We start from the raw sequence: 22740 nt of genomic DNA, 5'->3' as shown, positions 1-22740 counted from the left end.
TCCACTGAGATCACTGAGAATAACATGATGCATGGACTTGGACAGATGACAACGAACTAGCACCGGGACAAGGGAAGACAAATGCTGTGTCCGAAACGGCATACTAACGTACTGCCTACTACATACTCAAACAGTATGTGCTGCATACTGCCTACTAACCTGGCTATTAGGATGCCGTTGGCATCATACTCAGAGCCGTCTTCTCCGTATCACGTGACCTAATTGTTTACGTATGTCCGGTCTGATCTCCGGTCCATCTCCATCATAGTAGAAGCTGAATAGCCGCAATGCATTTTGGGGCGGTTGAGTACAACCAGTGAGCTCCCGTCTCATACTCAAACATCCGGGCCAATCTAGTATACATCCGGGCATTTCTCGCATACACAAAATTGCATACTATGAGATGGGAACGCATGACATACTCAATTTTACGTCACGGTTAGTATGATTAGTGTGATAGTATGTGGTTTCAAACACACCGAAAGACTAAATACACTGGGGAGGTGAAACTAATCGGGCACAGGTGAAACAATCAAGGGAGCAGGTGAAAACAATCAGGGCAGGGCACATAATCCAACAGGCGGGAAAACACACAAAGGCAGGAAGTAAAACAAGACAAAACAAACACAGGGCAAGAACTACAAAATAAAACAGGAAATACTAAAAACCAAACTCAGGACTGTGACAGCAGAGCTCAAGGAGAAAATCTCTAGACAATGAAACACAAATGAATTACATAACTAAACAAGACTAAATCAAGACAAGAACACAATATATTAAATACAAAATTAAACAATAAGAACTCATGACAGTGTGTTCACGTCGCTACACCCAGTGCGTACTGTTAATACACAATCCTCAACCCTACCTGAGCTTTATTCATTCAGAATAAGGGCAAAACAACAGGGGAGGTCTCATGTGATCGTTATAAGGTTATAAGATTTCCTGTGTTTCGCTGAGATGTGCCTGTCTCAGGGCTTGAGTGTTGTGTACTCGTTCCACCTTTGCTTTTCCTAACAAATGACAAAGATCCATAATGTGGCTCTAAGAGAACGGGTCGGGTTGACCAAACTGATATGGATGACATTGTTACTCATTCTTACTTAGACCAGATTTCTGAAGGCATCCATTTTGACAAAGACAAGGGACTGTAAATATCCAAGTAAAACTTGGATATTCAAAAGCCAGTCTTCTATGCATTAAATGACTCAACTCAACTTTATTTATAAAGCACTTTAAAACAACAGAGTTGGCCAAAGTGCTGTACACACACATAAAAACAGTTAAAACTATAGAAGACAACAATAAAAGCCAGGATCTCAAACTGAGTTAAAAGCCAAAAAGAAAAAATGTGTTTTAAGAGAGGATTTAAAAACAGGAAGTGAGTCGACAAGTCACCTAATGTGCAGGGGCAACTCATTCCAGAGTTTTAAGGCAGCACCTGAAAAGGCTCGGTCCCCTCTCGACTTCCTCTTTGTATGGCCGAAGCAGGTCAGACAGATACTGAGGGGCAAGACCATGAAAACATTTAAAAACAAAGAGAAGAATTTTAAAATCAATCGAGAAGGAACCAGGAGCCAATGAATAGATGCTAAAACCGGGGTGATGTGCTCTCGTTTTTTGGCACCAGTTAAAAGTCGAGCAGCAGCATTTTGAACCAGCTGTAGTCGAGTGAGTGACTTCTGGCTAAGACCAACATAAAGTGCATTGCAGTAATCTTAACTTTGGCCAAAAGCTGGACTTGACCACTGAATTGATCTGTGCGTCAAGTTTAAGATCACTGTCCAGTCTTACACCCAGGTAAATGATATGTAACAATGTATGTAACCATAAGTATGCAGTTGTTGTTGTTGATGTAACAAGAACATATGTTGTTGTTGCTCTGTCTGCCTGTCTCTACCCTGCATCTCCCTGTACCCCACTTTCGGCCCATCCAGTCGAGGCAGATGGCTGTTCACCATGAGCCCGGTTCTGCTCGAGGTTTCTGCCTGTTAAAAGGAAATTTGTATGGTCTAGACCTGTTCTTTCTGTAAATTGTCTTGAGATAATACTCTGCCTTGTCAAACATATTCTTCATGACAACAATGATTGCCTTTGGGTTGTGAAGGTGATTGAATATCTCACTGACAGAATCAAAACCTCCTAGAAGTAGAAGTTCATTTTTATTGCATCGTTCCAAAACACAATTACCAGCAGGTACCATCACTGTCACTCATCTTAAACGTGTCGCCTTTTCTCTGATAAAATGCATTGTACACTGCACTTATGCCAAATAGTATTAAGGAGGTTACTTTAAAATATGCACTGCATAATGTGGCTATTTTTGTGCAGGAACTGGAGGAGAATCTGCGAGAGACTCACACCACAGCCCAGCGGTTGGAGACTCATCTGAAGCAGAAGGAGAAGCTCTACGAAGACAAGATAAAGGTTGAATTTAACGGAACACATTAACACTGACACATATGCAGACTCTTTGGTGCTACGTAAAAGAACAGGCAGGTATATCCTGATGAACTGTACTTAGAGGAAGTGCTCTGAGCTATATCTGGTGGTCACACTATGCTGGTTGAGTTGTGGGTGTACTCTAAGCTTGTGAGATCTACAGTATGTCACCTTCACATTCTCTGTCCTGTTAAGTGATATCCTGGTTATGGTTCTGTGGGCTGCCTGGCATTGAGCAGGTGTTGGAGGCCCAGATGAAGGCGGACATGGCCGATAAGGAGATGCTGGAGTCCAGTCAAAGCAAGTTTGAGGAGGAGGTGCAGGAGAAATGCAGCATCATCAGTGAACAGAAGGCGGTAAGGGATGACCAGCTTGGCAGTGACACTACTTCAACATTTATCACACTGACATAGATTTGGTTACAGTAGAGCAAAACATAATGAACCTTAATCTGATCCCAGGTTGTGTGAAGGTCTAACTGATTGTTCAATAACACAACATACACTGTTCTTAATTTCTGTTCAGACCATAAATGCTATGGACTCTAAGATGAACAGCCTGGAGCAGAGAATTTCTGAGCTGTCTGAGGCCAACAAACTGGCAGCCAACAGCAGCATCTACACCCAGAAAAACATGTAAGTACTGATACACAGACATGGTGTTCTCTGATGATGACCTGGACGGTACCTTTAAGTCTCGGGAGTGTGTACACATCGTGGCACAAACCAGGTAGCGCTGCCTCCTGTGAAACTTTCTGCACTTCTGTGTGTGTGTGGTCCTGGTAGGAAAGCCCAGGAGGAGATGATCTCAGAGCTTCGCCAGCAGAAGTTCTACTTGGAGTCTCAGGCTGGGAAGTTGGAGGCCCAGAATGCCAAACTGGAGGAGCATCTAGAGAAAATGAGTCAGCAGGAGCAAAGCAATAAGAGCCGCGTGGTGGAGCTGGAAACGAGGCTCAGAGAGGTGAGGGTATATTGAGGGGGGATAGAACAGTGTATGGATGTAGGCTAAACTGTCGTTCCTTTTCATTCCTGTTCTCTCTTCATTTCTCTTCAGTCCTTATCTGTCCCTGTTGAGCCTTATTGTTCTATTTATTAAACAATAAAGAATCTGTGTATGCTAAAACACAAGAGGTAACAATTTTAACTGAATAAATAATGAATAAAAATAAACTAATCTGGATCCAAACAGACTAAACACTCACAGATATAGTTGCTTTCCTGACTGTATGTTGAGGAAATAATTACAGCATGGATATTGAAGGTGAGCGTGCAGCACCCCTAAAATTAGATACAATTAAAAACCATCAGCTAATAACATTATTTAAACTTAAGTTTGCACCTTTATATCGGGATATAGAGACGTGGTACACCTGCACATATGATAGTTTTTTATAGTCATGAGACTTGCAGCAGGTTGAAGCTTTTCCAGGGCTCGCGGGGACACAGTACAAAAGAAGAAGGTTAATTCAAGAATAGCTACATTTTTCTTCAGTAAATAGTTCCTGTACGCTGATGTTTCTGTAAAATATAGAGTTTTAGTCGATGATTCATTTAATAATTTTAAAACTGACTTCACAGAGAGAGAGGGAGGGAGAGAGAGAGAGAGAGAGAGGGAGGGAGAGAGCTCATAGGAGAGAGGGAGCGGTGGAGAACAAAAACGAAATCGAAATCAGTGAAGTTTGCAAACTGCAGTGCAGACCAGTAGCAGAGTGACGCGGCTCATATGAACAGCTCCAACGTGGCTTAGGTGTGCACTGCTGTCCGTGCATCTGCTGCGTCTCTTGTATGAAACAATGTGTATCCTCACTGCTTTATCTTTTTAATTAGCTACTCTATTATGAACTTGTGATAGGCCACATCTGTGTGAACTGTCTCACAGACCATAGACAACAAACTCCAACAACTAAGTGTGAAAGCAGCCGCAGCAAAACAACACAAAGCTGCCTCGTGAGCTTTGTGTTGTTTTGCTGCGGCTGCTTTCACACTTAGTTGTTTGAGTTTGTTGTCTATTGTCTGCCACAAATTTTGCAATATTGGAAATTTCTGGTATGAATACTTTAGATAATAAGATATCAATAATCCTGGAAATTTAGAATAATGCAAAAACTATGAATGTTGTGGTACACAGCAGGCGCAGCAGGCGCAGAATAAAACACTTGAATGCTAAAAAAGAGCATTTGTACTACAATACATCAATGATGGATTCAGTTGTGTCTTATCATCGCAGTGCAGTCATTTTGTAAAAGGCTTTTTAACAGTCTGAAATACTTTGTAAAGTAAGGTTTATGGGCTTAAGATCTCTACACCTATTGATCAACAATGTTATCGACTCTAATATTGTATTTGCAGAAAAAAAACACCTTCAAAAAGCTCACTAACTTGAATTCAGGTGTAATAGAACGGATCAATCCATTAACTTGAAGTTTCAGTGTCTCCTCCTTTGGGTGAATCACTTCCCTCGCTCACCCTGGACGGCCCCTTCCTCTCTCTCTTTGTAGATCGGGCTGGAGAATGAGGAGGAGAAGCTGGAGATCAAGCGTCAGGTGACGGAGCTGACCCTTTCACTGCAGGAGCGCGAATCCCAGATCAGCAACCTACAGGCAGCTCGCCATGCTGTGGAGAACCAACTACAGCAGGCTAAGACTGAGCTGGAGGACACCACTGCTGAGGCTGAGGAGGAGATCACTGTGCTCAGAGTGAGAGAAAGAAGAGGAGTACTGAGGATCGTGTCTGCTTTGATAATATATGATTTAGGCAGTAAACTCACCTGTCCCTCTGTCTCTTTTGTCACACCTGCTCACAGGCACACAGAGATGAAATACAACGCAAGTTTGATGCCTTGAGAGACAGCTGTGCGGTAAGCTGCTCACTTTTGTTTTTTCACTCTCCCCAGGAGTAGACAGCTCTTCTCACAGCCACTAACAGCTTAATCAGCATCATAACAAAAACTATTCACCTGAAGTAGCCATGATGTTTCAGTCCAGAAGAGTTTCTGACATATTTGGGAAAAAAAACATTTCTTTCCTATTTCTTTTAATAACAGTCGCAACCAACTGCCTAGATTTACATTATCTCTCTGCTTGTAAAAGTATGACCAGGGTCTACGTTAAAGCTTTCAGAGCTGTCCAGATTCATGTCCGATTTATGGGCTCATTCAGGATTCCCATGCACCTACCTGGCATCTGCGGTTTAATTAGCTAACACACCAAATTAGCCAGAAGGGTTTAATGTTTGGTAAAAAAAAACATTTTTTATTACATATGAGGATTTTTCTTTTCTCCTTCTTATACAGAACCACAGCGCAGTGTCAGCAGAGCTTCTGGTAATGAGGCATCATGTGAAGCCAGCCTGCTAATGATGCCGTGTGAAACTACTGCCTTTGAGCAAGGCAGTTGAAAGTATAACTTTCCTATGAGTAAATGTAGCAAACCAACAGTCATTTACAGGTTCATTTTAAGATAAGGTAATCCTGTATTGATCCCCAGGGGGGAAATTCAGGTGTTGCAGCAGCACAAAGACAAAATAGCAAGTAAGTAAATACAGCAAAAAATAAGAATAGATAGATAAATAGAAATAAAAGTACGAGATATATACAACTGTTATTCAAGTAGGAGTTAGTGACAAGATAAAGTGACAGTTATGGGATAAAGTGACATGGTATGTAGGATGAGATAATACAATATGGTATGAGGTCTAAGGTTTATGATATGGTACAATATAAGGTGCAGTATAAAAGTGCATGGCTGCACAGTGCCTCAAAGCTAGAAGGTCACCGGTTCAAACCCCAGTTTGGGCAAGGTGGGCCTTTCTGTGCGGAGTTTGCATGTTCTCCTCGTGCATGCGTGGGTTCCCTCCGGGGTCTCCGGCTTCCTCCCACAGTCCAAAGACATGCTCGTTAGGTTAATTGGTGACTCTAAATTGCCCACAGGTGTGAGTGCGAAAGGTTGTCTGTCTCTATGTGTCAGCCCTGTGATTGATTGGCGACCAGTCCAGGGTGTACCACGCCCTTCGCCCAATGACAGCTGGGATAGGCTCCGGCCCCCCGCGACCCTGAACAGGATAAGCGGTGTAGATAATGGATGGATGGATAAAAGTGCATAAGAAATATAAAGGTAAAAATTGCAATTATATAGAATAATATTGTATAGTAAATATAATATAGTATACAGTATGGTAGCAGTATGGCAAACAATACTGTACAATAAAAACATATACATATAAAATACTACAATATAGTACAATTACTATACTATACTATTACAATATAACAGTGACAAGTAATTATAATAGTATAAAATAGTGCAGTAAAATATGGAGGTCAGTAGTAAGTACAGTATATGAAGATATAACCACCTGATTTCATGCTGCTATACAGACAATGAGGGCCAAAGTTAAAGCATGTTATAACCCAGTTCAGACATATTGAAATACGTCCCCAGGACATTTTCTGTGTTATTCTTTATTATGTTATTGTTATATTATTTTTATTACAGTGGAGCCCTGGTGTTCCACTAACCGTGAGACAATAATGTATTGTGGATATGAGCACCTTCAAATTCATATACCTTAAGTAAACACTGATCATGGTCTTCCTTTATTCCATTGCCCTACTTTTGAGATCCTCCCACTCGCAAACTGTTCAGAAAGCAGTGGACATGGATTCATCTGGCCAGCATTCAGGCAAGCAGCAAGATTCTGTGACAAGCCGAGCTTGAAATGCCAAGAACGCTCTATTTTTTGCCTTGCTAAGAATACAATGTTAGTTCATCCACTCGTACATTTGTTCAACAATTTGGAACAAAGCACAAAGTGCAGACAAATTTAATTTAGTAGTGCAGCCCGAGTACCCTTGTAGCTCTCTGGGTAGAGCGTGCACTAAGGCTTAGACCTTACTGCAGCAGCCTGGGTTCAAGGTCAGCTCTTGCCCTTTTTTCATCCCTTTCTTGCTCAACTTTCCTGTCTCTGTATTTCCTTGAAATAAACTGTTCTGAGCCCTTTCCTGACCTCTCAGAGGATGAACCATTGGACATTTACATGAGAGACCCACAGAGCCATAAGGTCAAAATGTCACATTGATAAGACTGGCTAACACTGTCAGTATGTTCTTTGTTGAGTCACGTTATTTTATATTATTGGAGCAGTGTAGTCACTTCAGTGGGACTTGTGGGCAAGGGACAGTCGGGACACGTCCCTACCAATATGCAGAAGTTACTGAAGTGTCCCCACCAATAACTTCTTCAATAACTGTCCGATTATAAATACATGATATACACGTAACTGTTGCACTTTCAACCTGCGGAGGAGACAGCTGTCACTCTGTGTGCCACTGTAAACAAGGACTCTAGTCTACAGTTCAGTTCATTAACTTCACTCAACTGAAGTTTATACAGCAGAACAACATGTCTATATGCATGCTCTCTCTCTCTCTCTCTCTCTCTCTCTCTCTCTCTCTCTCTCCCTGGGCAAGTGCAGTTCTTGTAGATATTAATATTTACATGAATGTTTACAGTGAACTGAAAACACTTCATCATGACATGGTGTCATATCAAAAGTTACCATCTGCCCGGAGAGATTTTGTTATGATGCTTCTTCTTAGGGAGATAGCCTCTTTATAAGCTGGTTATATTTGACAGTTGTGAGCATCTATTGCAGTTTAATCCGTATCAGTCATACAGCTCCGGAAAAAATTTAGAGTCCACTGCAAAAAATATGTTTTTCTCTGGTTCTATTTATAGGTTTGTGTTGTAAAATAAACATTTGTTTTATTCTATACAACATTTCTCCTGCTTCCAAATAAAATATTCTCATTAAGGTCTTTAATTAAAGGAAAATAGCGACTGGTTAAAAAAATGCAAAAAAGATGTTTGTCAGACCTCAAATAATGCAAAGTTCATATTAATTTTTAAACAACAGAATACGAATGTTTTAACTCAGGAAGAGTTCACAAATCAGTATTTGGTGGAATAACCTGGTTTTTAGTAGGGATGCACGATATTGGATTTTTTGCCGATATCCGATATGCCGATATTTTACAACTCATTTAGCCGATTACCGATATTTTTTTCCCGCACACCTAATTGCAGAGATCATCAACTCTCTTCTGTATTGGAATTAGCGTACAGTATAATGGTGATACTCTTATCACATTTGTTACAACGGTCGGGGTGACGGGTCTTGAGATGGTTAATCAAGTTTGTAGTGTTGAAACACTTTGCCTTGGCTCCTCCTCGCATCACCGAAGCTGAGCAGTCATTGCAAACAGCAGTTTTCTATCTATTTCGGACACTTTGAAAAACTTCCACACCACGGACATTTTGGCTTCTAACTCTCTCATGCTGCAGGTAGACACACGTGACATCATCACGCTGCGCCGTGCAGGTCTTCTTTGCGCAGGGGACGTTGCGCCGAGGTCGGGCATTTAATCAAGTATGCAGCAGCCCATTATTTTATCGGTTAATTATATCGGCGGATATCGGCGTGTTGGCCGATATCGGATAGTTCATTTATAAGCCAATATCAGCCTATACCGATAACGTGCCGATAATATCGTGCATCCCTCGTTTTTAAATACAGCTTCCATGCGTCTTGGAAGACCTTCGCATTGCTGTTTGGTGACGTTAGGCCGAGCAGTCGGGCTTTGTCCGATGGCTTGTGACCATTTATCTTCCTCTCGATCACATTCAGGAGGTTCTCAATGGGGTACAGATCTGGATTGGGTTGGCCATGACATGTGAGAGAGAGTAGCTTATTTAAGAAACATTTGGAGTGGTCTCTTAATTTTTTCCGGAGCTGTATGTTGGTATCAGTGATTTCCCTTTAAAGTGCCTACATTTTAACATCTAGAGTAAACAAAGTTTGAGTGGATTCACTCTCCAAAGACATTCTGGCTCTAAATTTGTGTCATATAAACAGCAGATGTTCCTCTGTGTCATCAGTTTACAGTATATGTTAATTTTAGTCGAGGAAATGTGGGCCCTGATTTGCAGCCTCTTTAACTGGCTTATTATTTTTCTGAACACCCACAGCCTTCGCAAATAGTATTGAGCAATGTGCATTCAGCAGCGTTGAGGATGTAAAGCCCCGGATGTGATTTACTTGAGGACTGCGAGTTGCTCTATAGATGGGAACGACAGATGAGTCAAGTAAATACAGAGGCTTGCCAGATCACCGCTGTATCCATTCCAGCGTTGACTTCCCCGCCCCGCCTTGAGTATTAAGTTGCTGCTGTCAGTCCTCTGCCTCAGGGGAGCAGAAGCACTGAGTCAGTACAGAACAGACAGCTAATTTATGTACTTAAAAGCTTTGCCCCCCTCCCCCCCTCCCACAACCTGGAAGTTCTGCGTGGTACACATGATCCCATGAGAGCTGAGAATGAGGCCTCTCACCCTCAATCTCTACACTGTGCGCAGTAGTCACGACTGATTAGGGGACCAGACTGATGCTGATGAAATGATTAGCCTGCTGCTTGCTCTGAATGCTTCCTGACTTAAACAAGCAGCCATGTGACTGGCAAAGTGATTACTGCATTATATCACCAACCCAGATATCTGCATCATGTAATAATGCAGCAGTAGAATTTAGACTGTGTGGGGTGTTAGGCCAAGTTTTCCTGTGGATGAGCAATAACATGCACAATGCTAGGCTATAAGGTGTAATTGTATAACAGTGGAAGCAAGATATTGTTCTGCATTTATGTCGTAAATCAAATGTGCACTTATTGTGTGCATAAGAGTCCAGTAAAGACGCTTTTTCCAGACCCTTTTATGTAGGATGCCTGAAACCTGATGTGGGATTGGGTCAGCTGGATAAGAGGAGTCAATCCACCTTTCAAGAACTCTTTTGAAACTTGACTGCATAACAGTCGGAGTGACGCCTGCAAGCTGGTTCATGCAGGCAACTCGAGCTGCACTCATTTCAAACTTGACATGCGTCATTCTCCACAGTCACCGAAAGTCACTTCCTCCCGGTCTCTCCATCTGCTCCCTCTGTCATTGCCACCGCTGCCCTGCAGCAGTGCTGCACTCACACTTTCATCTCCACCACCACCCCAGCATCCACCTGCAGGCTCCAGCTAGGAGGGGGGTGGGGTGGGGGGTTAAGATATTATCTCATCACTCCTCAAATTTATGCATGTAAAAACACAAGCTGTGTTTTACAGCTGCAATAAACACTCAAACTATTGTGAGTTGTCTTACTGAAATAGGCTTACACATTACATCATTTTCTATAAATGTAAAAAACTAATGTGTCACTAATGCCAGGCTTCATTATTTTATTAGAGTCTATTGAGACAAAGTTAAATAAAGAAATTACTTTTCATTTTTTGACTGATATCTTTCTGGAGCTGAGTGGGTGCTCTGTAGATCTTCCTCTCCTCACACGTGCATACTGAGTGTCCTGTTTGCTCCCTGCAGGTGATCACAGATCTTGAGGAGCAGCTGACCACACTGACTCAGGAGAATGCAGAGCTGAACCGCCAGAACTTCTACCTGTCCAAGCAGCTGGACGAGGCCTCTGACGAGAGAGAGGACAGGCTCCATCTCAGCCAGGATGTAGACCGGCTGCGTCGGGAGGTGGCAGACCGTGAAATGCACCTTAACAACCAGAAACAGGTGGGCCTGCCTCTTGTTCTGCTTATGGGTATATGTGTCTGTGTGTATATGTTCTTTCCCAGTTGATATCCATCACAAATAAAAGCGAGTGACAAACCTGAGGCTGGTGAACAAGCCATGCTAAAGTATGCCATGGTGGCATGACGTGTTGATTTGTCAGTCATGAGATATGTTGAAACTCCAAACAGAATACATTTTGTTTCAATGTTTTCTAGTCTTACAACCACTGAAGGCGCTTTACACTTCATGTCAGCATCCACTTGTCATACATGTTCATACATTCACACACATCCATGCCTGATGCCTCGGGCTCAACTAACTTAAGTCTCTTGCCCAAGGCTACTTGACGTATAGATAGGAGGAGCTGGGATCAAACCGCCAACCTTCTGTTTGGGAGGGCAAGCCAGTCTTCCTATTAGCCACTGGGTATAAGAGACCCTGTATTAGCGTCTGTGGCTCAGTGGTAGAGGTCATCTCTCAATCGGAAGGCTGGAGACTCTGACGGCTACAGTCACATGCCGAAGTGTTCTTGGCCAGACACTGAACCCCTAATTGCTCCTGAAAACTAAATGGACTGTACTCATATAGCGCTGTTCTAGTCTTTGTGACCACTCAAACCGGGAGCAATTTGGGGTTCATGTCTTGCCCAAGGACACTTCGACACATAGCCTGAGGGAGGTGAACCTCCGACCTTCCGATTGAAACACGATAGCTACCCGTGTGTGAGCGTCAGTGTGACAGGGTGAATTTAACATCTAGTGTAAAAGGGCTTTGAGTGGTCGGAAGGCTAGAAAATAGCTACATGAGTACAGCCCATTTAGTTGGAGGAACCTATTAAGGAGTAAGGAGCTGGGTGGTTTGGGGCCATTAGTAGTGAAATGGCACACCGTAAACGTTGATGTTTTGGTGAGCAATAGTTAATTATATAACTTTTTAATCAGAAGGAAACTCATCTATCTCAAAGCTAAAGCTGACAGATTTCACATGCATTTCTCCGATCAGTACTGTTATAGTTTGTATTATTGTTATTGTCCCCTCTAGTTTGACTGTAGTTATATTTAAGGTCTGTTTCAGAGGAGTTTGTACTCTGATATGAGTCAAAATCACACAAGGAAACGCTGCAGTCACCCATTCAGTTCATAACACCTTGGATTAGTCTCCAGTCTATTGCCGAGTAAAATAAACAAATAAACAGCTGACTCTGACCCCGTTAGTCACAGTTCTTACCACTAAGCCAACATGCTGCCACTTTATTAAGGCAGCTTTTTAAATTTCTGCATGATGTTGTCACTAAATATAATCTGTCCTTAGTTGACAACTTAAAAAATAAAACATCAACACCAGTTTGTTAGACAATTGTACTCGTTCCTCGAGTTCAAGTTCCCTCCCCCTGCACGACTCCTACTCACAGCCAGTCAGACACCAGGTTTTCACTTACTCACATTATGTGATATCTCCACACTACCTTTGACAGGTGACCTAGACATCTCTCCAAGCTCTGTCAGTGTTAAGTGTAAATCAGGCAAGAGAAACCCTGGGAATATTTCAGTATTGTTATGTGCTGTATGCAGCAAGAGAGAGAGAGAGAGAGCGCGCAAGCGAGGAGGCTGTGTGATGTGTGCGCGGCCCCTGTGGGAGGATTTGTGTGTGGGTGTGCAGCAGCGCTCTCGGTCCTGCTGGTTGTGTAACCAGCGATGGAAGTCATAGACGAGGGATGGGGTGGTGTGTGGGAGGGATGTGTCATCCCCATCACTCCCAGGTCGTGTCAGCTGTGGAAGCGTTGGACTTCAGAGGGCCGTGGTGTTGCTGCAGCACCAGCACAGGCTATATTTGTCTGCAAATGCTTTGTCTAAAGCAAGACATGAAAAACAGCACTTTGTGTAGGCCCTTAGAATAACACTGAAAAATGTTCTGTGTGCAAACATGAGATTTAATGTTCCTCATAAGCCCCTGTGTCTGGATAGTAATTTATTTTAGGTGTGGTGCTATTTTAAGGGGCTAAGGCTGCTTAAATTCCATGTGTGACATGTAAGAAAAGATGTTCCTGTCAAGATACACTAGCTTTTAACCCGACAGCAAGGAATAATTTCATGTTGACACACTATAAAGTACAGTTTGATGATGACACTTGTATTTTGTGGTATTTTCACTCAAATGATCTTATAGTTTAATGTCAACTTATTTCATAATCTATGAAAAGTAATAGTTTATGAGTGTATTCAGGACTCCTCAATGTCATTTGGTGCTGTTGAAGAACATTGCTTTCTTTCTCTCTCCTTTATAAAATGTCCTTTTTTCTGAGATTGAACAACTTAAGATGATGAGTTTTGTCCTTGGCCCAGTTCGAGTATCAAACCGAGGTACTTCTCATCCAAATCCTGTTTTATAACAGAACCTTGAGACGCTGAAGACAACATGCACCATGCTGGAGGAGCAGGTTCTGGAGCTTGAGACCCTTAACGATGAGCTGCTGGAGAAGGAGAGACAGTGGGATGCCTGGAGGGCAACACTGGAAGAGGAGAAGAACCAGGCTGAGAGGAGGACCAGGGAGGTCCAGAGACTGCTCGACACAGAGAAACAAAACAGGTTACAACCACAACCACACACAGTGTTACAGTGTAACCCTTTAACACTGTTGACATGAATTGACTAAACTGACCCCTATGTTCATGTTTGCCTTGTAATTCTGTCTATTTAGTGTTTTCCTGTTAGTGAAGGCAACTCGACATGGTTACGACATGTTGAAATATGCTCCAGTTAACCTCCAGTTAAGATTAGTGCTGTCAAAATTGGCCAGAAATGACGTTCGATTATTCCTTCAAAAAAACACAAATGTTCGAACTATTCGAATATCTATTTTTGCACAATATGTCCATAAGAGGACATACCAACACAACGAGAGACGAACTTACTTGCAAAGATATATTGATTTAAACAGAAACGTGCCTTTTAAAAGATCCTACACCTTACAAAATAAACAAATTAAGTAATTAGCTTACGGTAAAACGGACATTCAGCGTTCCCAGCGAGCCGTGCTGTGACAGGTATATTTATTCAAACATTGCCTTTTAAAAAAATCAACATACTGACACCTTTCTGTTATGCTGGGGGTGAGAATCTCTCTGTCTGGTCGGGCCGGGATTTAAATTCTCCGATATCATTACCGCACGCAGCACGGTTGTTGTTTTAGCTCGTTTCAGCGAGACTATTATTAATGTATCATAGTGACGTTGTGATGCATTCAAGGATGCTCCGTAACCAAGAGTGCGCGTGAGGACATACGAGAACTTGCGAGCTCGCAAACAGCCGCGGTAGTGCTGATTTTTTTGTCACAACGAATATTGATTTTAATATTCGAATATCCGTTTTGTATTACAATTCGGTTATATATTCGAATTTAGAATATTCGTTGACAGCCCTAGTTAAGATTAACTGACTTAAAGGACACATGAGTTTTTCTCCTCATAGTGTTCGCATCAGTCCACGACAAAATTCAACCACAAGTAACATTTTTGGGAAAAGCTTAAGAGTTTCTTTTTTCCAGACTCGAGACGAACTCTCTCTCTGCTCAGAATGTTGCTGTTGCTGTCAGTGTTGGATCTGGCTCCCTCCACCTACACTCACTGAATGCAACAGGTTTAGGCATATTCTCTAGGGTTTGTCAATAGGTATTCTGGGAAATATATGATTTATTTTCTGAGTTGGTGTAGGCAGGGCGGGTGATGAAAACTGAGTACACAAAAAGCATATTCAAACGCAGATACTGTAGAAATGTTTTAAAGTTTTTCTCCTTTAAGCTTAAACCAAGTCCTTACCCTCAACTAACCTCTTGAAAGAACCGCAGACAAGCAGGCGCGACTTAGCAAAAGTGTTGAAGTAGAAGAAAATATACTCTGATACATTATAACATTTGATTTAAATAAGAAACTGTGCACAAAGCAGTACAAAAAGCCAGAACAATAATACAACTTCGATGGAAGAGGATGCATTTCCAGACTCAAAAATAACTGTGTTTGTTTCCTGTGTGCTCTAGGCTTCGTACAGAGCAGCGCTGCTCTGAGTCTCGCCAGGCCGTGGAACAGGCAGTTAAGGAGCACAAAGCTGAGATCCTTGCTCTGCAGCAGGCCCTCAAAGACCAAAAGCTCAAAGCGGAGAGCCTTGCTGACACTGTAAGGCTTTCCACACTGTTAAATGAGTATTTTACTATTTTTAGTGAGCAGATGTTACTGCAAATTCTTCCTGCTTTTTGTTCTCAGCTGAATGATCTGGAGAAGAAGCACGCCATGCTGGAGATGAACGCCCGCAGTTTGCAGCAAAAGCTGGAGAGTGAGAGGGATCTGAAGCAGAGGCTGCTGGAGGAGGTACATCCTGTATTTTCATACTTTTTTTGGGATACATTTTAGACGTTAAATTGTTTTTATGTCTTTTTTATTGCATGTCTTCCTGTTCGATTTCAGCTGCAAAACTGTTTTCAGACAAGAAAAATGAAATGTATTTACTTTTTGAAAACTATTCTGTCAATCTGTGCTGAAGGGTTTTGCTGGTGCTATCACAGGAAGAAATCAATGGTAGGAGTGCAAGGGGCAAAAACACAGCGTCCAGATGGTGATGTAAGAGATATTTTTACCTCCTCAGCAAGAGAAACTGCAGCAGCAGATGGATGCCCAGAAGACCCACATCTTCCGTCTGACCCAGGGGCTGCAAGACGCTCTCGATCAGACCGACCTGCTGAAGACCGAAAGGACTGACCTGGAATACCAGCTGGAGAACATCCAGGTGCTGCTACAGACACATTACTACTAATTTATTCCCACATAAAAGACATTATGATGTGGTTGAATTCCCAGTTAATTCAAGTGGACATTGCACACAATAAACTGCAGGACTGGGAGCAAATCTGTCATTTGCAGTCTTTGTTTCTCCCCCACTGTTTTGTCACTTTGTTTTAATAGTGTAAGACACAAACACATACTGCCCCCCCGAACATTGTTTTACCCCACAGCATACCTCCCCCTTCTCTGTGTCTCTCTGTCACCCTCTCTGTGTGAAGTGAAGTATTTGAGGAGAAATTCATGGCAGTAGTGATGTTCACTTAGCTCCACCTGCAGGCTGTGTACTCTCATGAGAAGGTGAAAATGGAGGGGACCATCACCCAGCAGACCAAGCTCATAGATTTCCTCCAGGCCCAGGCCCACGGTGGCTCCAAGAAGAAAAAGGTCAGATGTGATTATATATCTAATTTTATTGAATAGTTCTCTTATGTGTAAATCTTAACTAATGTTTTTGGAAATTAAAATATTTTGCCATCAGACAAAAAGGTTATGGTAAATGGACTGTACTTATATAGCACTTTTCTAGTCTTTGCGACCACTCAAAGCTGCTTTTACACTACATGTCACATTCACCCATTCACACACTGATGGCAGAGGCTGCTACGTAAAGTGCCCAACTGTCAACCAGTCATCACATTCACCAGGAGCAAATTGGGGGTCATTGTCTTGTCCTAGGACATTTCGACAAGTAGCGTGAGGGAGCTGGGGATCGAACCAGTGACCTTCCGATTGAAAGACGCAGCCGCCCGGTTGATAAAGACATTTTGTAATTTGAACAATTCGATCTTGTTGTTATTAGAATATCTTAAGGCAGGGGGCCAGGGACCCCTTATAGGGGAGAACATTTTCCAAGACCCCTCATAATCGTAACAATCGTAAAACTTTAACCTAAGTGTTTCAGACCTGTTACAAAGTGATAAACAGAAAAACATTGCAATTTGAATCATGTTAATACCACTTATATACTTTACAACAGAGGCTCATTTTATTCAACCTGCTTGTGGACTCGGGTTGACAGCATTTATATTTTTCAAGTAACTGATCTTTAAAGTTTTCAGAAAATTAACAGCAGTAAGACAGCCGCAGGAACGGTTCTCTGTGACCTGAGTGAGCTGAGTGATTGACAGATTGACCTGATGCGTCACAATCACATCAGTTTCTATTGGTCCAAAGCTAACGTGGGTGAGAGTAATGGACACAATATGCTTTTTTCATTGGCGCAAATGGTCCTCATCTGTACACATGCACTTTTAATGATACAACACAATTTTAAAATTTATTATTAATTTATTATAATTATTTCACGGACCTCCGAGCTATGGTTCCCAGGACCCCACTTAGAGAGCCACTGTCATAAAGTATATTGATGTGAAAATCTAAAATGATCTAAACTTGTAATTAACTTGATTGCATTTCTGGATATCCCAGATAGAAAGAAAATAAATTGATTTATTGGATGTTCCAAGAATATTTTTAGATATTTATAGGAAGGAAGAACCTTGAATTTATGGCCATGTAGAGATTGAGGGAATCAGCACTGGTTAAACAAGTGAACAAAATGTTGGCTCTTGTGTTTCAGGGTCTGTTTGGGCGACGCCGTGAGGATCTGTTGGCCGCCATGGCCGCTCAGGCCCAGGCCCAGGCTCAGGGTCAGAGTCAGGGCCCAGTTTCCCCTGTGCCCCCCATCCAGCCAGTGCCTCTGCAGTACAGCGACATGAAGTCAGCTCTGGATAAAGAACGTTCGCGCTGCTCCGAGTTGGAAGATGCTCTACAGAAAATGAGAGCAGAGCTGCGATCTCTGAGAGAGGAAGGTGAGGTGGATCCTCTACAGCAGCCAATACAAATGCTGTTCAATCACATGCACACATTTCATTATGTAAGTTTTAGCTAGATGGATAAAAGTTGCATCATCTTCTGTGAGAGGTTGAATACTGTTCACTCAGAATGATAAAACAATGTTGCATGGACATTCATTTCTTTCAACACCAGCGCTCCAGTATAAAGATCTTAGTAACGCCACCAACCCGGCCACAGCGCGGCAGCAGATGGTTATGTCTGCCATGGTGAAGTCTCCCGAGCACCAGCAGGGCCCAACCAGTCTGGCACCCTCCAACTCCGGACGCAGGAAGGAGACTGCAACACCGGAGGGTGAGTGAGAGGACCATGCTCGCTGTTCTCTCTAGCAGAGAGTTAAATGCAGGTCTGGAGCTTTAAACTTAAACACAAACTGGCCCTTACCTGCACACACATTGACACACACATATAATGTCACTGGCGAAGCTCTCACTATCCTTTCTCTTTCACACACCTTTCAGAGAGAAGGAGGGTCACTTTTGAAAGTAAGTTGTCCAAACATGTGGTTTCTGCAGTTTGGTCTCTTATCTCTCTTCTTCTTTTGCCTCATCCACATCTTTATCGGCCAGATTTTAAAAGCTCTGCACTTTAAAAAAAAACAAAAAAAAACAAAGGACCCACCAGGCTGGTCAGGTGAGGCTGAGAAACGGTTAATGTACCTTTATCAGTGCACAGCTTTAGAAATCTGAAGCATTTTATCTTGGTTGCTGAAGCTTAGCCTCTGCTCTTTAACTCACTGGAGTGCCACCTGAACTTCACATCATACACTAACCGAGATGTACTGTATGATAAACTCTGCAATGCAGAAAGCACTGTTTGAACCCACGCCCTGATACTAGAAGGTGTTATCCAGTCATCTTATCAAAGGTAACAACAGCTATCTTTGGCTGACAGAAGACGTTAAAGGAGAAAATAAGTAGAAAACAATACAAACATAGAAAGTCTTATGTAGCGCAAACACAATGTAATGTAATTATGTAACACATGTTGCCAACAACCACACACTTGGTAAACTATGATGGGAAAGAAAAGCTACAGAAACCCTAATGTCTGTTTGCTATGTTATGATAATTATCAATTATTAAATATTATTAATGTTTTCAAGATTTAAGACTCGTAACTTTGAGTATGCACAGTATAGGCTTTCCAAATGTTAACATCAACGGTGTGCAAATACAAAGAACGCTGGACACAGTGTGAAGCTGACTGGATAAAGCCTTTAAATTGCAACAGTGAGTGGGCACAAGCAACGGGATTGATCAAATCAATATTCTTTTTCAAGCATTTTGTCTTCAGAGTTTACTTGCTTATGCATTCTGCTAAACATCTTACAGTTCTTTTGGAAACCTTCTTGTGTTGAAGTGATTTCATAGCGGGTATGGCATGGTGCACTGAGGTTTTGAAGTGATGGATGCACCTGACACAGTAAGGCATACTGGAGCTGCCCGCCCCTCACTGTGTTCCCTGACTGTATTCAGAGTATAGCCGTCGTTTGAAGGACAGTCAGAGAGACAGAGAGAGGGAGAGAGAGAGGGTGGTGCACCACAACACCGCTCACCGCTTCACAGTGGGACTCAACATGAGAGCTGCCAAGTGTACTGTGTGCCTGGATACTGTGCACTTTGGTCGCCAAGCTGCTACCTGTCTCGGTGAGTTACAGATGCGTTCGAAAGGGCAGCACTGAACCAAATGATCCACAGTAGCTTTGTGTGAACTGGATATATTTAAATTTGTTGACACATTAATTCATGTAAAATTCAAATTTCAGCCATCCTATTATTGTTTTGTTCTGCAACTTCTGTTGTATAAATAGGAATTATAATAATACAGATAACAAATGGGAGTGTTACTTTGATGTGTGAAACAATGGTGACAGCTCATGCTGTTGCCTCTCACTCATTCCCATTGTTCTACCAAACCTTTATATAACATTTGATGTCAGAGATCTAAAATATCAAAAATGTTCAAGGAATCTCTTTTTCAAATTTTTTAATTTATTCTACGTTGGTCTTGAGATTTCTGTTTGTGAAATACAGACTGTAAATGTTTACTGTAGAGTAATTAATTAGGTTTATAAACTGCCTCTGAGCCTTTGCTAAGATGCCCCTCCCCACCTGTTATGGTCGATGGCGGCACAAAGGGGTGTTTAGAGGAGCCGCGAGTTTCAGTTACATTACTCTCTCTTTAACAATATTTTCTCTCCTCAGAATGTCACGCTCTGTGCCACCCAAAATGCTCCCCCTGCCTTCCAGCCACGTGTGGCATGTCGAGCGACTGCTCCCTGCATCTGTCTGACGGCCTGTGTCGGGACAAAAGCAGCTCCCCAGCACAACAGCTCAAAGAAGCCAGCGGACACATGCACCTGGAGGGCTGGATGAAGCAGCCAAGGTCAGCTGAGGACACACTTACACTGCTGTGTCATTGTTTAGCTTTTTTCACACTGTTCTGACACACTGTCCACGAGTTTTATTGGGTCTATTTAATCACATGGGTGCATCAAGACATGGTGCATAGGTACATGAGTGAAGTGCTGGTTTAAAAAGAAATAAACAAATGGAGAAACTTGCAGAGGCAGGTGCTTCCATGCAGAGCAGAGGACAGCTCACTACATGTGTTAAAACTGTGTGCTGCAGAAAGTAGTTAAATCTATGTCAACAAGCATCGTAGCTGTTCACAAAGCTCTCGTTAACCCCAGCATCATTCTAAAACACTTCAGGCAGTATATCTGTCATGTACTTCATGCCTATAAATCTTTTTGTCTCGAGCAATATGGTTGATCTTTCATGCTCCCTCATTGTGAGGCTGTGTCATCTCCACCCACTGTTCAGGCAGGCCGATGTTCCGAACACAAGTTCTCTCTGGCGCTCTCTGTTCTGCTCTCTCTGACAGAGTCCACCCATCTGCTGCTGAAACCAGTTTAAACACATCTGAGGAGTTTCCTGTGAAAGCTGTTTTACGCTTTGTAGTAATGGTGTTGCCTTGTGTGTTTGTAGGAACGGGAAGCGAGGCCAGGGGTGGGAAAGAAAATATGTGGTCCTGGATGGGACTAAAGTGTCCATCTACGAGATAGAGCCCCGAGAAGGTTGCCTTCCTTTACCCGTCTAACATATTACAATAATTCATAGTTCTATCAGAGTAAATAGCTTTTTCTCCTGACACTAGTTTCAGGCGTGCTTTTCTGTTTATGCTGTTCAGATTCAGTGAAGCCGCTGGAGGAGTTTGACCTGTGTTTGTCAGATGGAGAGGTGGTTGTTCATGGAGCAGTAGGGGCCTCTGAGCTGCCCAACACTGCCAAGTCAGGTACAATGTTAACAAACCCTCTTTATAGTATCTTTCATTTGTTTGTCTTGTTTAGATAACAGTCATATTCTACATTCGTTATTAACTGGAGGTCATTAAAAAGAGAATCAGTACTGAAGTCATGCCTTGTGTGTCAGATGTTCCCTACGTCCTGAAGCTGGAGTCCCGTTGTCACACCCCCTGCTGGCCCGGACAGGCAATTTACTTCATGGCGCCTAGCTTCCCAGACAAACAGCGCTGGGTGGCTGTCATGGAGTCTGTTGTGGCCGCAGGGCGAGCCTCACGGGAGAAAGCCGAGGCCGACGCAGTGAGTATTCTTGAGCAGGAGAGGGGGGGACTTGGGGCATATGGCTCTCTGTGTCCTCCATGTCTGCTGCCCCAAATCATAAACTGTGACGACCACAGTCACAGATAACAGACTTATAACAGAGTTATGTGTGACTGTGGTCTCAAACTTGCTGTTTTACTGTGTGGGCTATTCATGAGCAGGAGATATATGCTATATGATTTCATTGTAAGATGACATTCTTAGAGTTTGAATGGATAACCCCCAGTTCACTTATATGTGTCATTAATTGTCCCCTTCTTCTTTCTTCTTCTCTTTCCCTCCTCTCTCTCTCTTTGTCTTTCTCGCTGCTGTTTGTTGCTTTTTCATCATGCCACATTATATGTCCGGTATATGGGCATGTTTTGTTGATTTGCTTTATTCTGCCTATTCCACCGGGTTTCACTGCACACATAGGCTGCTGTGTCCAAAAGACAAATGGTTCTGTCTCCTCTGGTCCAGGTAAACAGTCACAAAGATAAAGACATTAAGACTTTGCAACAATCACACACACGGTCACCTGCATATCCTTCACGAGGCACGCAGTGGTGCATGTGTCTGTCATTGTGTTACCTGGTCATCCCTGCCCCTGTTCTCACTTCACCTGCTGTGACCAGTCCTCACTCTGAACTCTCCTCTGCTTCACTGTCACGTCCTGTACAATATCTGTGTTTGAATGTTGCTGAGATATTCTTCCCTTCCTTTGGTGTCCTGTTTTAACCGCGGTACACGACTTCTTACCAAGATGTTTGATCATCTTTGTGTTGATCCTCCTCAGTGGTCCCGTCTGGAGGACCCGGGATCAGACAGCGGGTTTTGACCTGCTGGTGTACTCATCTGTTTTTACCCTGCTGACCGCTGCACACTCTTTAGAGACTGGGACTCAAGTCATGTGACTCTGACTCATCGTAAAGATGCACGTCACAAACTGAGCGAAATAGATTTTACCTCACTTTGCAATTTGAAGGAGCTAGAGCCGACACTAGTGTGTTTTAAAATCTCTTGAAACTAATATTTTCTTTATCTTGTTTCCCAACTTTAAAACGACTAGAATAATTTCCCATGCTGCTGTTTGCCTGTTCAGCCGGTCATCAGGACAGTTCAGGTCAGGAAGTCAAGAGTGCAGTATCCCATGCTGTTATTGTAAGCTTAGTTTATTATGGGATACACAGTAACAAGACAACTTTATAAAGATTAATTATGTTAGTGAAATGATGAAGTTTTGGACCTATAAGTAATTATTAAAGGCTCTTCAGTTGCAGCTGCTCATGTTCATCTACTTCTATATAATATACAATATATAGATTTGTTTAACAGTTATAGATTTATATATAACCCAGCTGAGCACATGTTGAGTTGACCTCATTGATTTTGCT

At 42.5% G+C, this 22740-nt stretch overlaps 1 protein-coding gene across 1 annotated transcript in view; it reads left to right on the top strand.

Moving 5' to 3' along the window:
- The window catches only part of LOC138610385 (citron Rho-interacting kinase), a 43501-nt gene that overhangs the window by 15386 nt on the left and 5375 nt on the right, over positions 1 to 22740 (top strand). The window contains exons 10-30 of the mRNA XM_069683128.1: positions 2332 to 2427; positions 2682 to 2798; positions 2968 to 3077; positions 3228 to 3402; positions 4940 to 5137; positions 5245 to 5298; positions 10856 to 11053; positions 13446 to 13639; positions 15087 to 15222; positions 15310 to 15414; positions 15689 to 15829; positions 16150 to 16269; positions 17465 to 17696; positions 17875 to 18033; positions 18201 to 18224; positions 19218 to 19388; positions 19947 to 20127; positions 20733 to 20821; positions 20935 to 21039; positions 21177 to 21346; positions 21782 to 21826. Coding sequence (XP_069539229.1) covers positions 2332 to 2427; positions 2682 to 2798; positions 2968 to 3077; positions 3228 to 3402; positions 4940 to 5137; positions 5245 to 5298; positions 10856 to 11053; positions 13446 to 13639; positions 15087 to 15222; positions 15310 to 15414; positions 15689 to 15829; positions 16150 to 16269; positions 17465 to 17696; positions 17875 to 18033; positions 18201 to 18224; positions 19218 to 19388; positions 19947 to 20127; positions 20733 to 20821; positions 20935 to 21039; positions 21177 to 21346; positions 21782 to 21826 — 2820 coding nt within the window. The remainder of the gene's footprint in view (positions 1 to 2331; positions 2428 to 2681; positions 2799 to 2967; positions 3078 to 3227; positions 3403 to 4939; positions 5138 to 5244; positions 5299 to 10855; positions 11054 to 13445; positions 13640 to 15086; positions 15223 to 15309; positions 15415 to 15688; positions 15830 to 16149; positions 16270 to 17464; positions 17697 to 17874; positions 18034 to 18200; positions 18225 to 19217; positions 19389 to 19946; positions 20128 to 20732; positions 20822 to 20934; positions 21040 to 21176; positions 21347 to 21781; positions 21827 to 22740) is intronic.

Source organism: Semicossyphus pulcher, unplaced genomic scaffold (assembly GCF_022749685.1).
Source record: "Semicossyphus pulcher isolate SPU_LCO1_2020_fin unplaced genomic scaffold, fSemPul1.0.p SCAF_6, whole genome shotgun sequence".
Taxonomy (NCBI): Eukaryota; Metazoa; Chordata; class Actinopteri; order Labriformes; family Labridae; genus Semicossyphus; species Semicossyphus pulcher.
The sequence above is the reverse complement of the archived record's forward strand: the minus strand, read 5'-3'. Positions and strand labels throughout refer to the sequence as shown.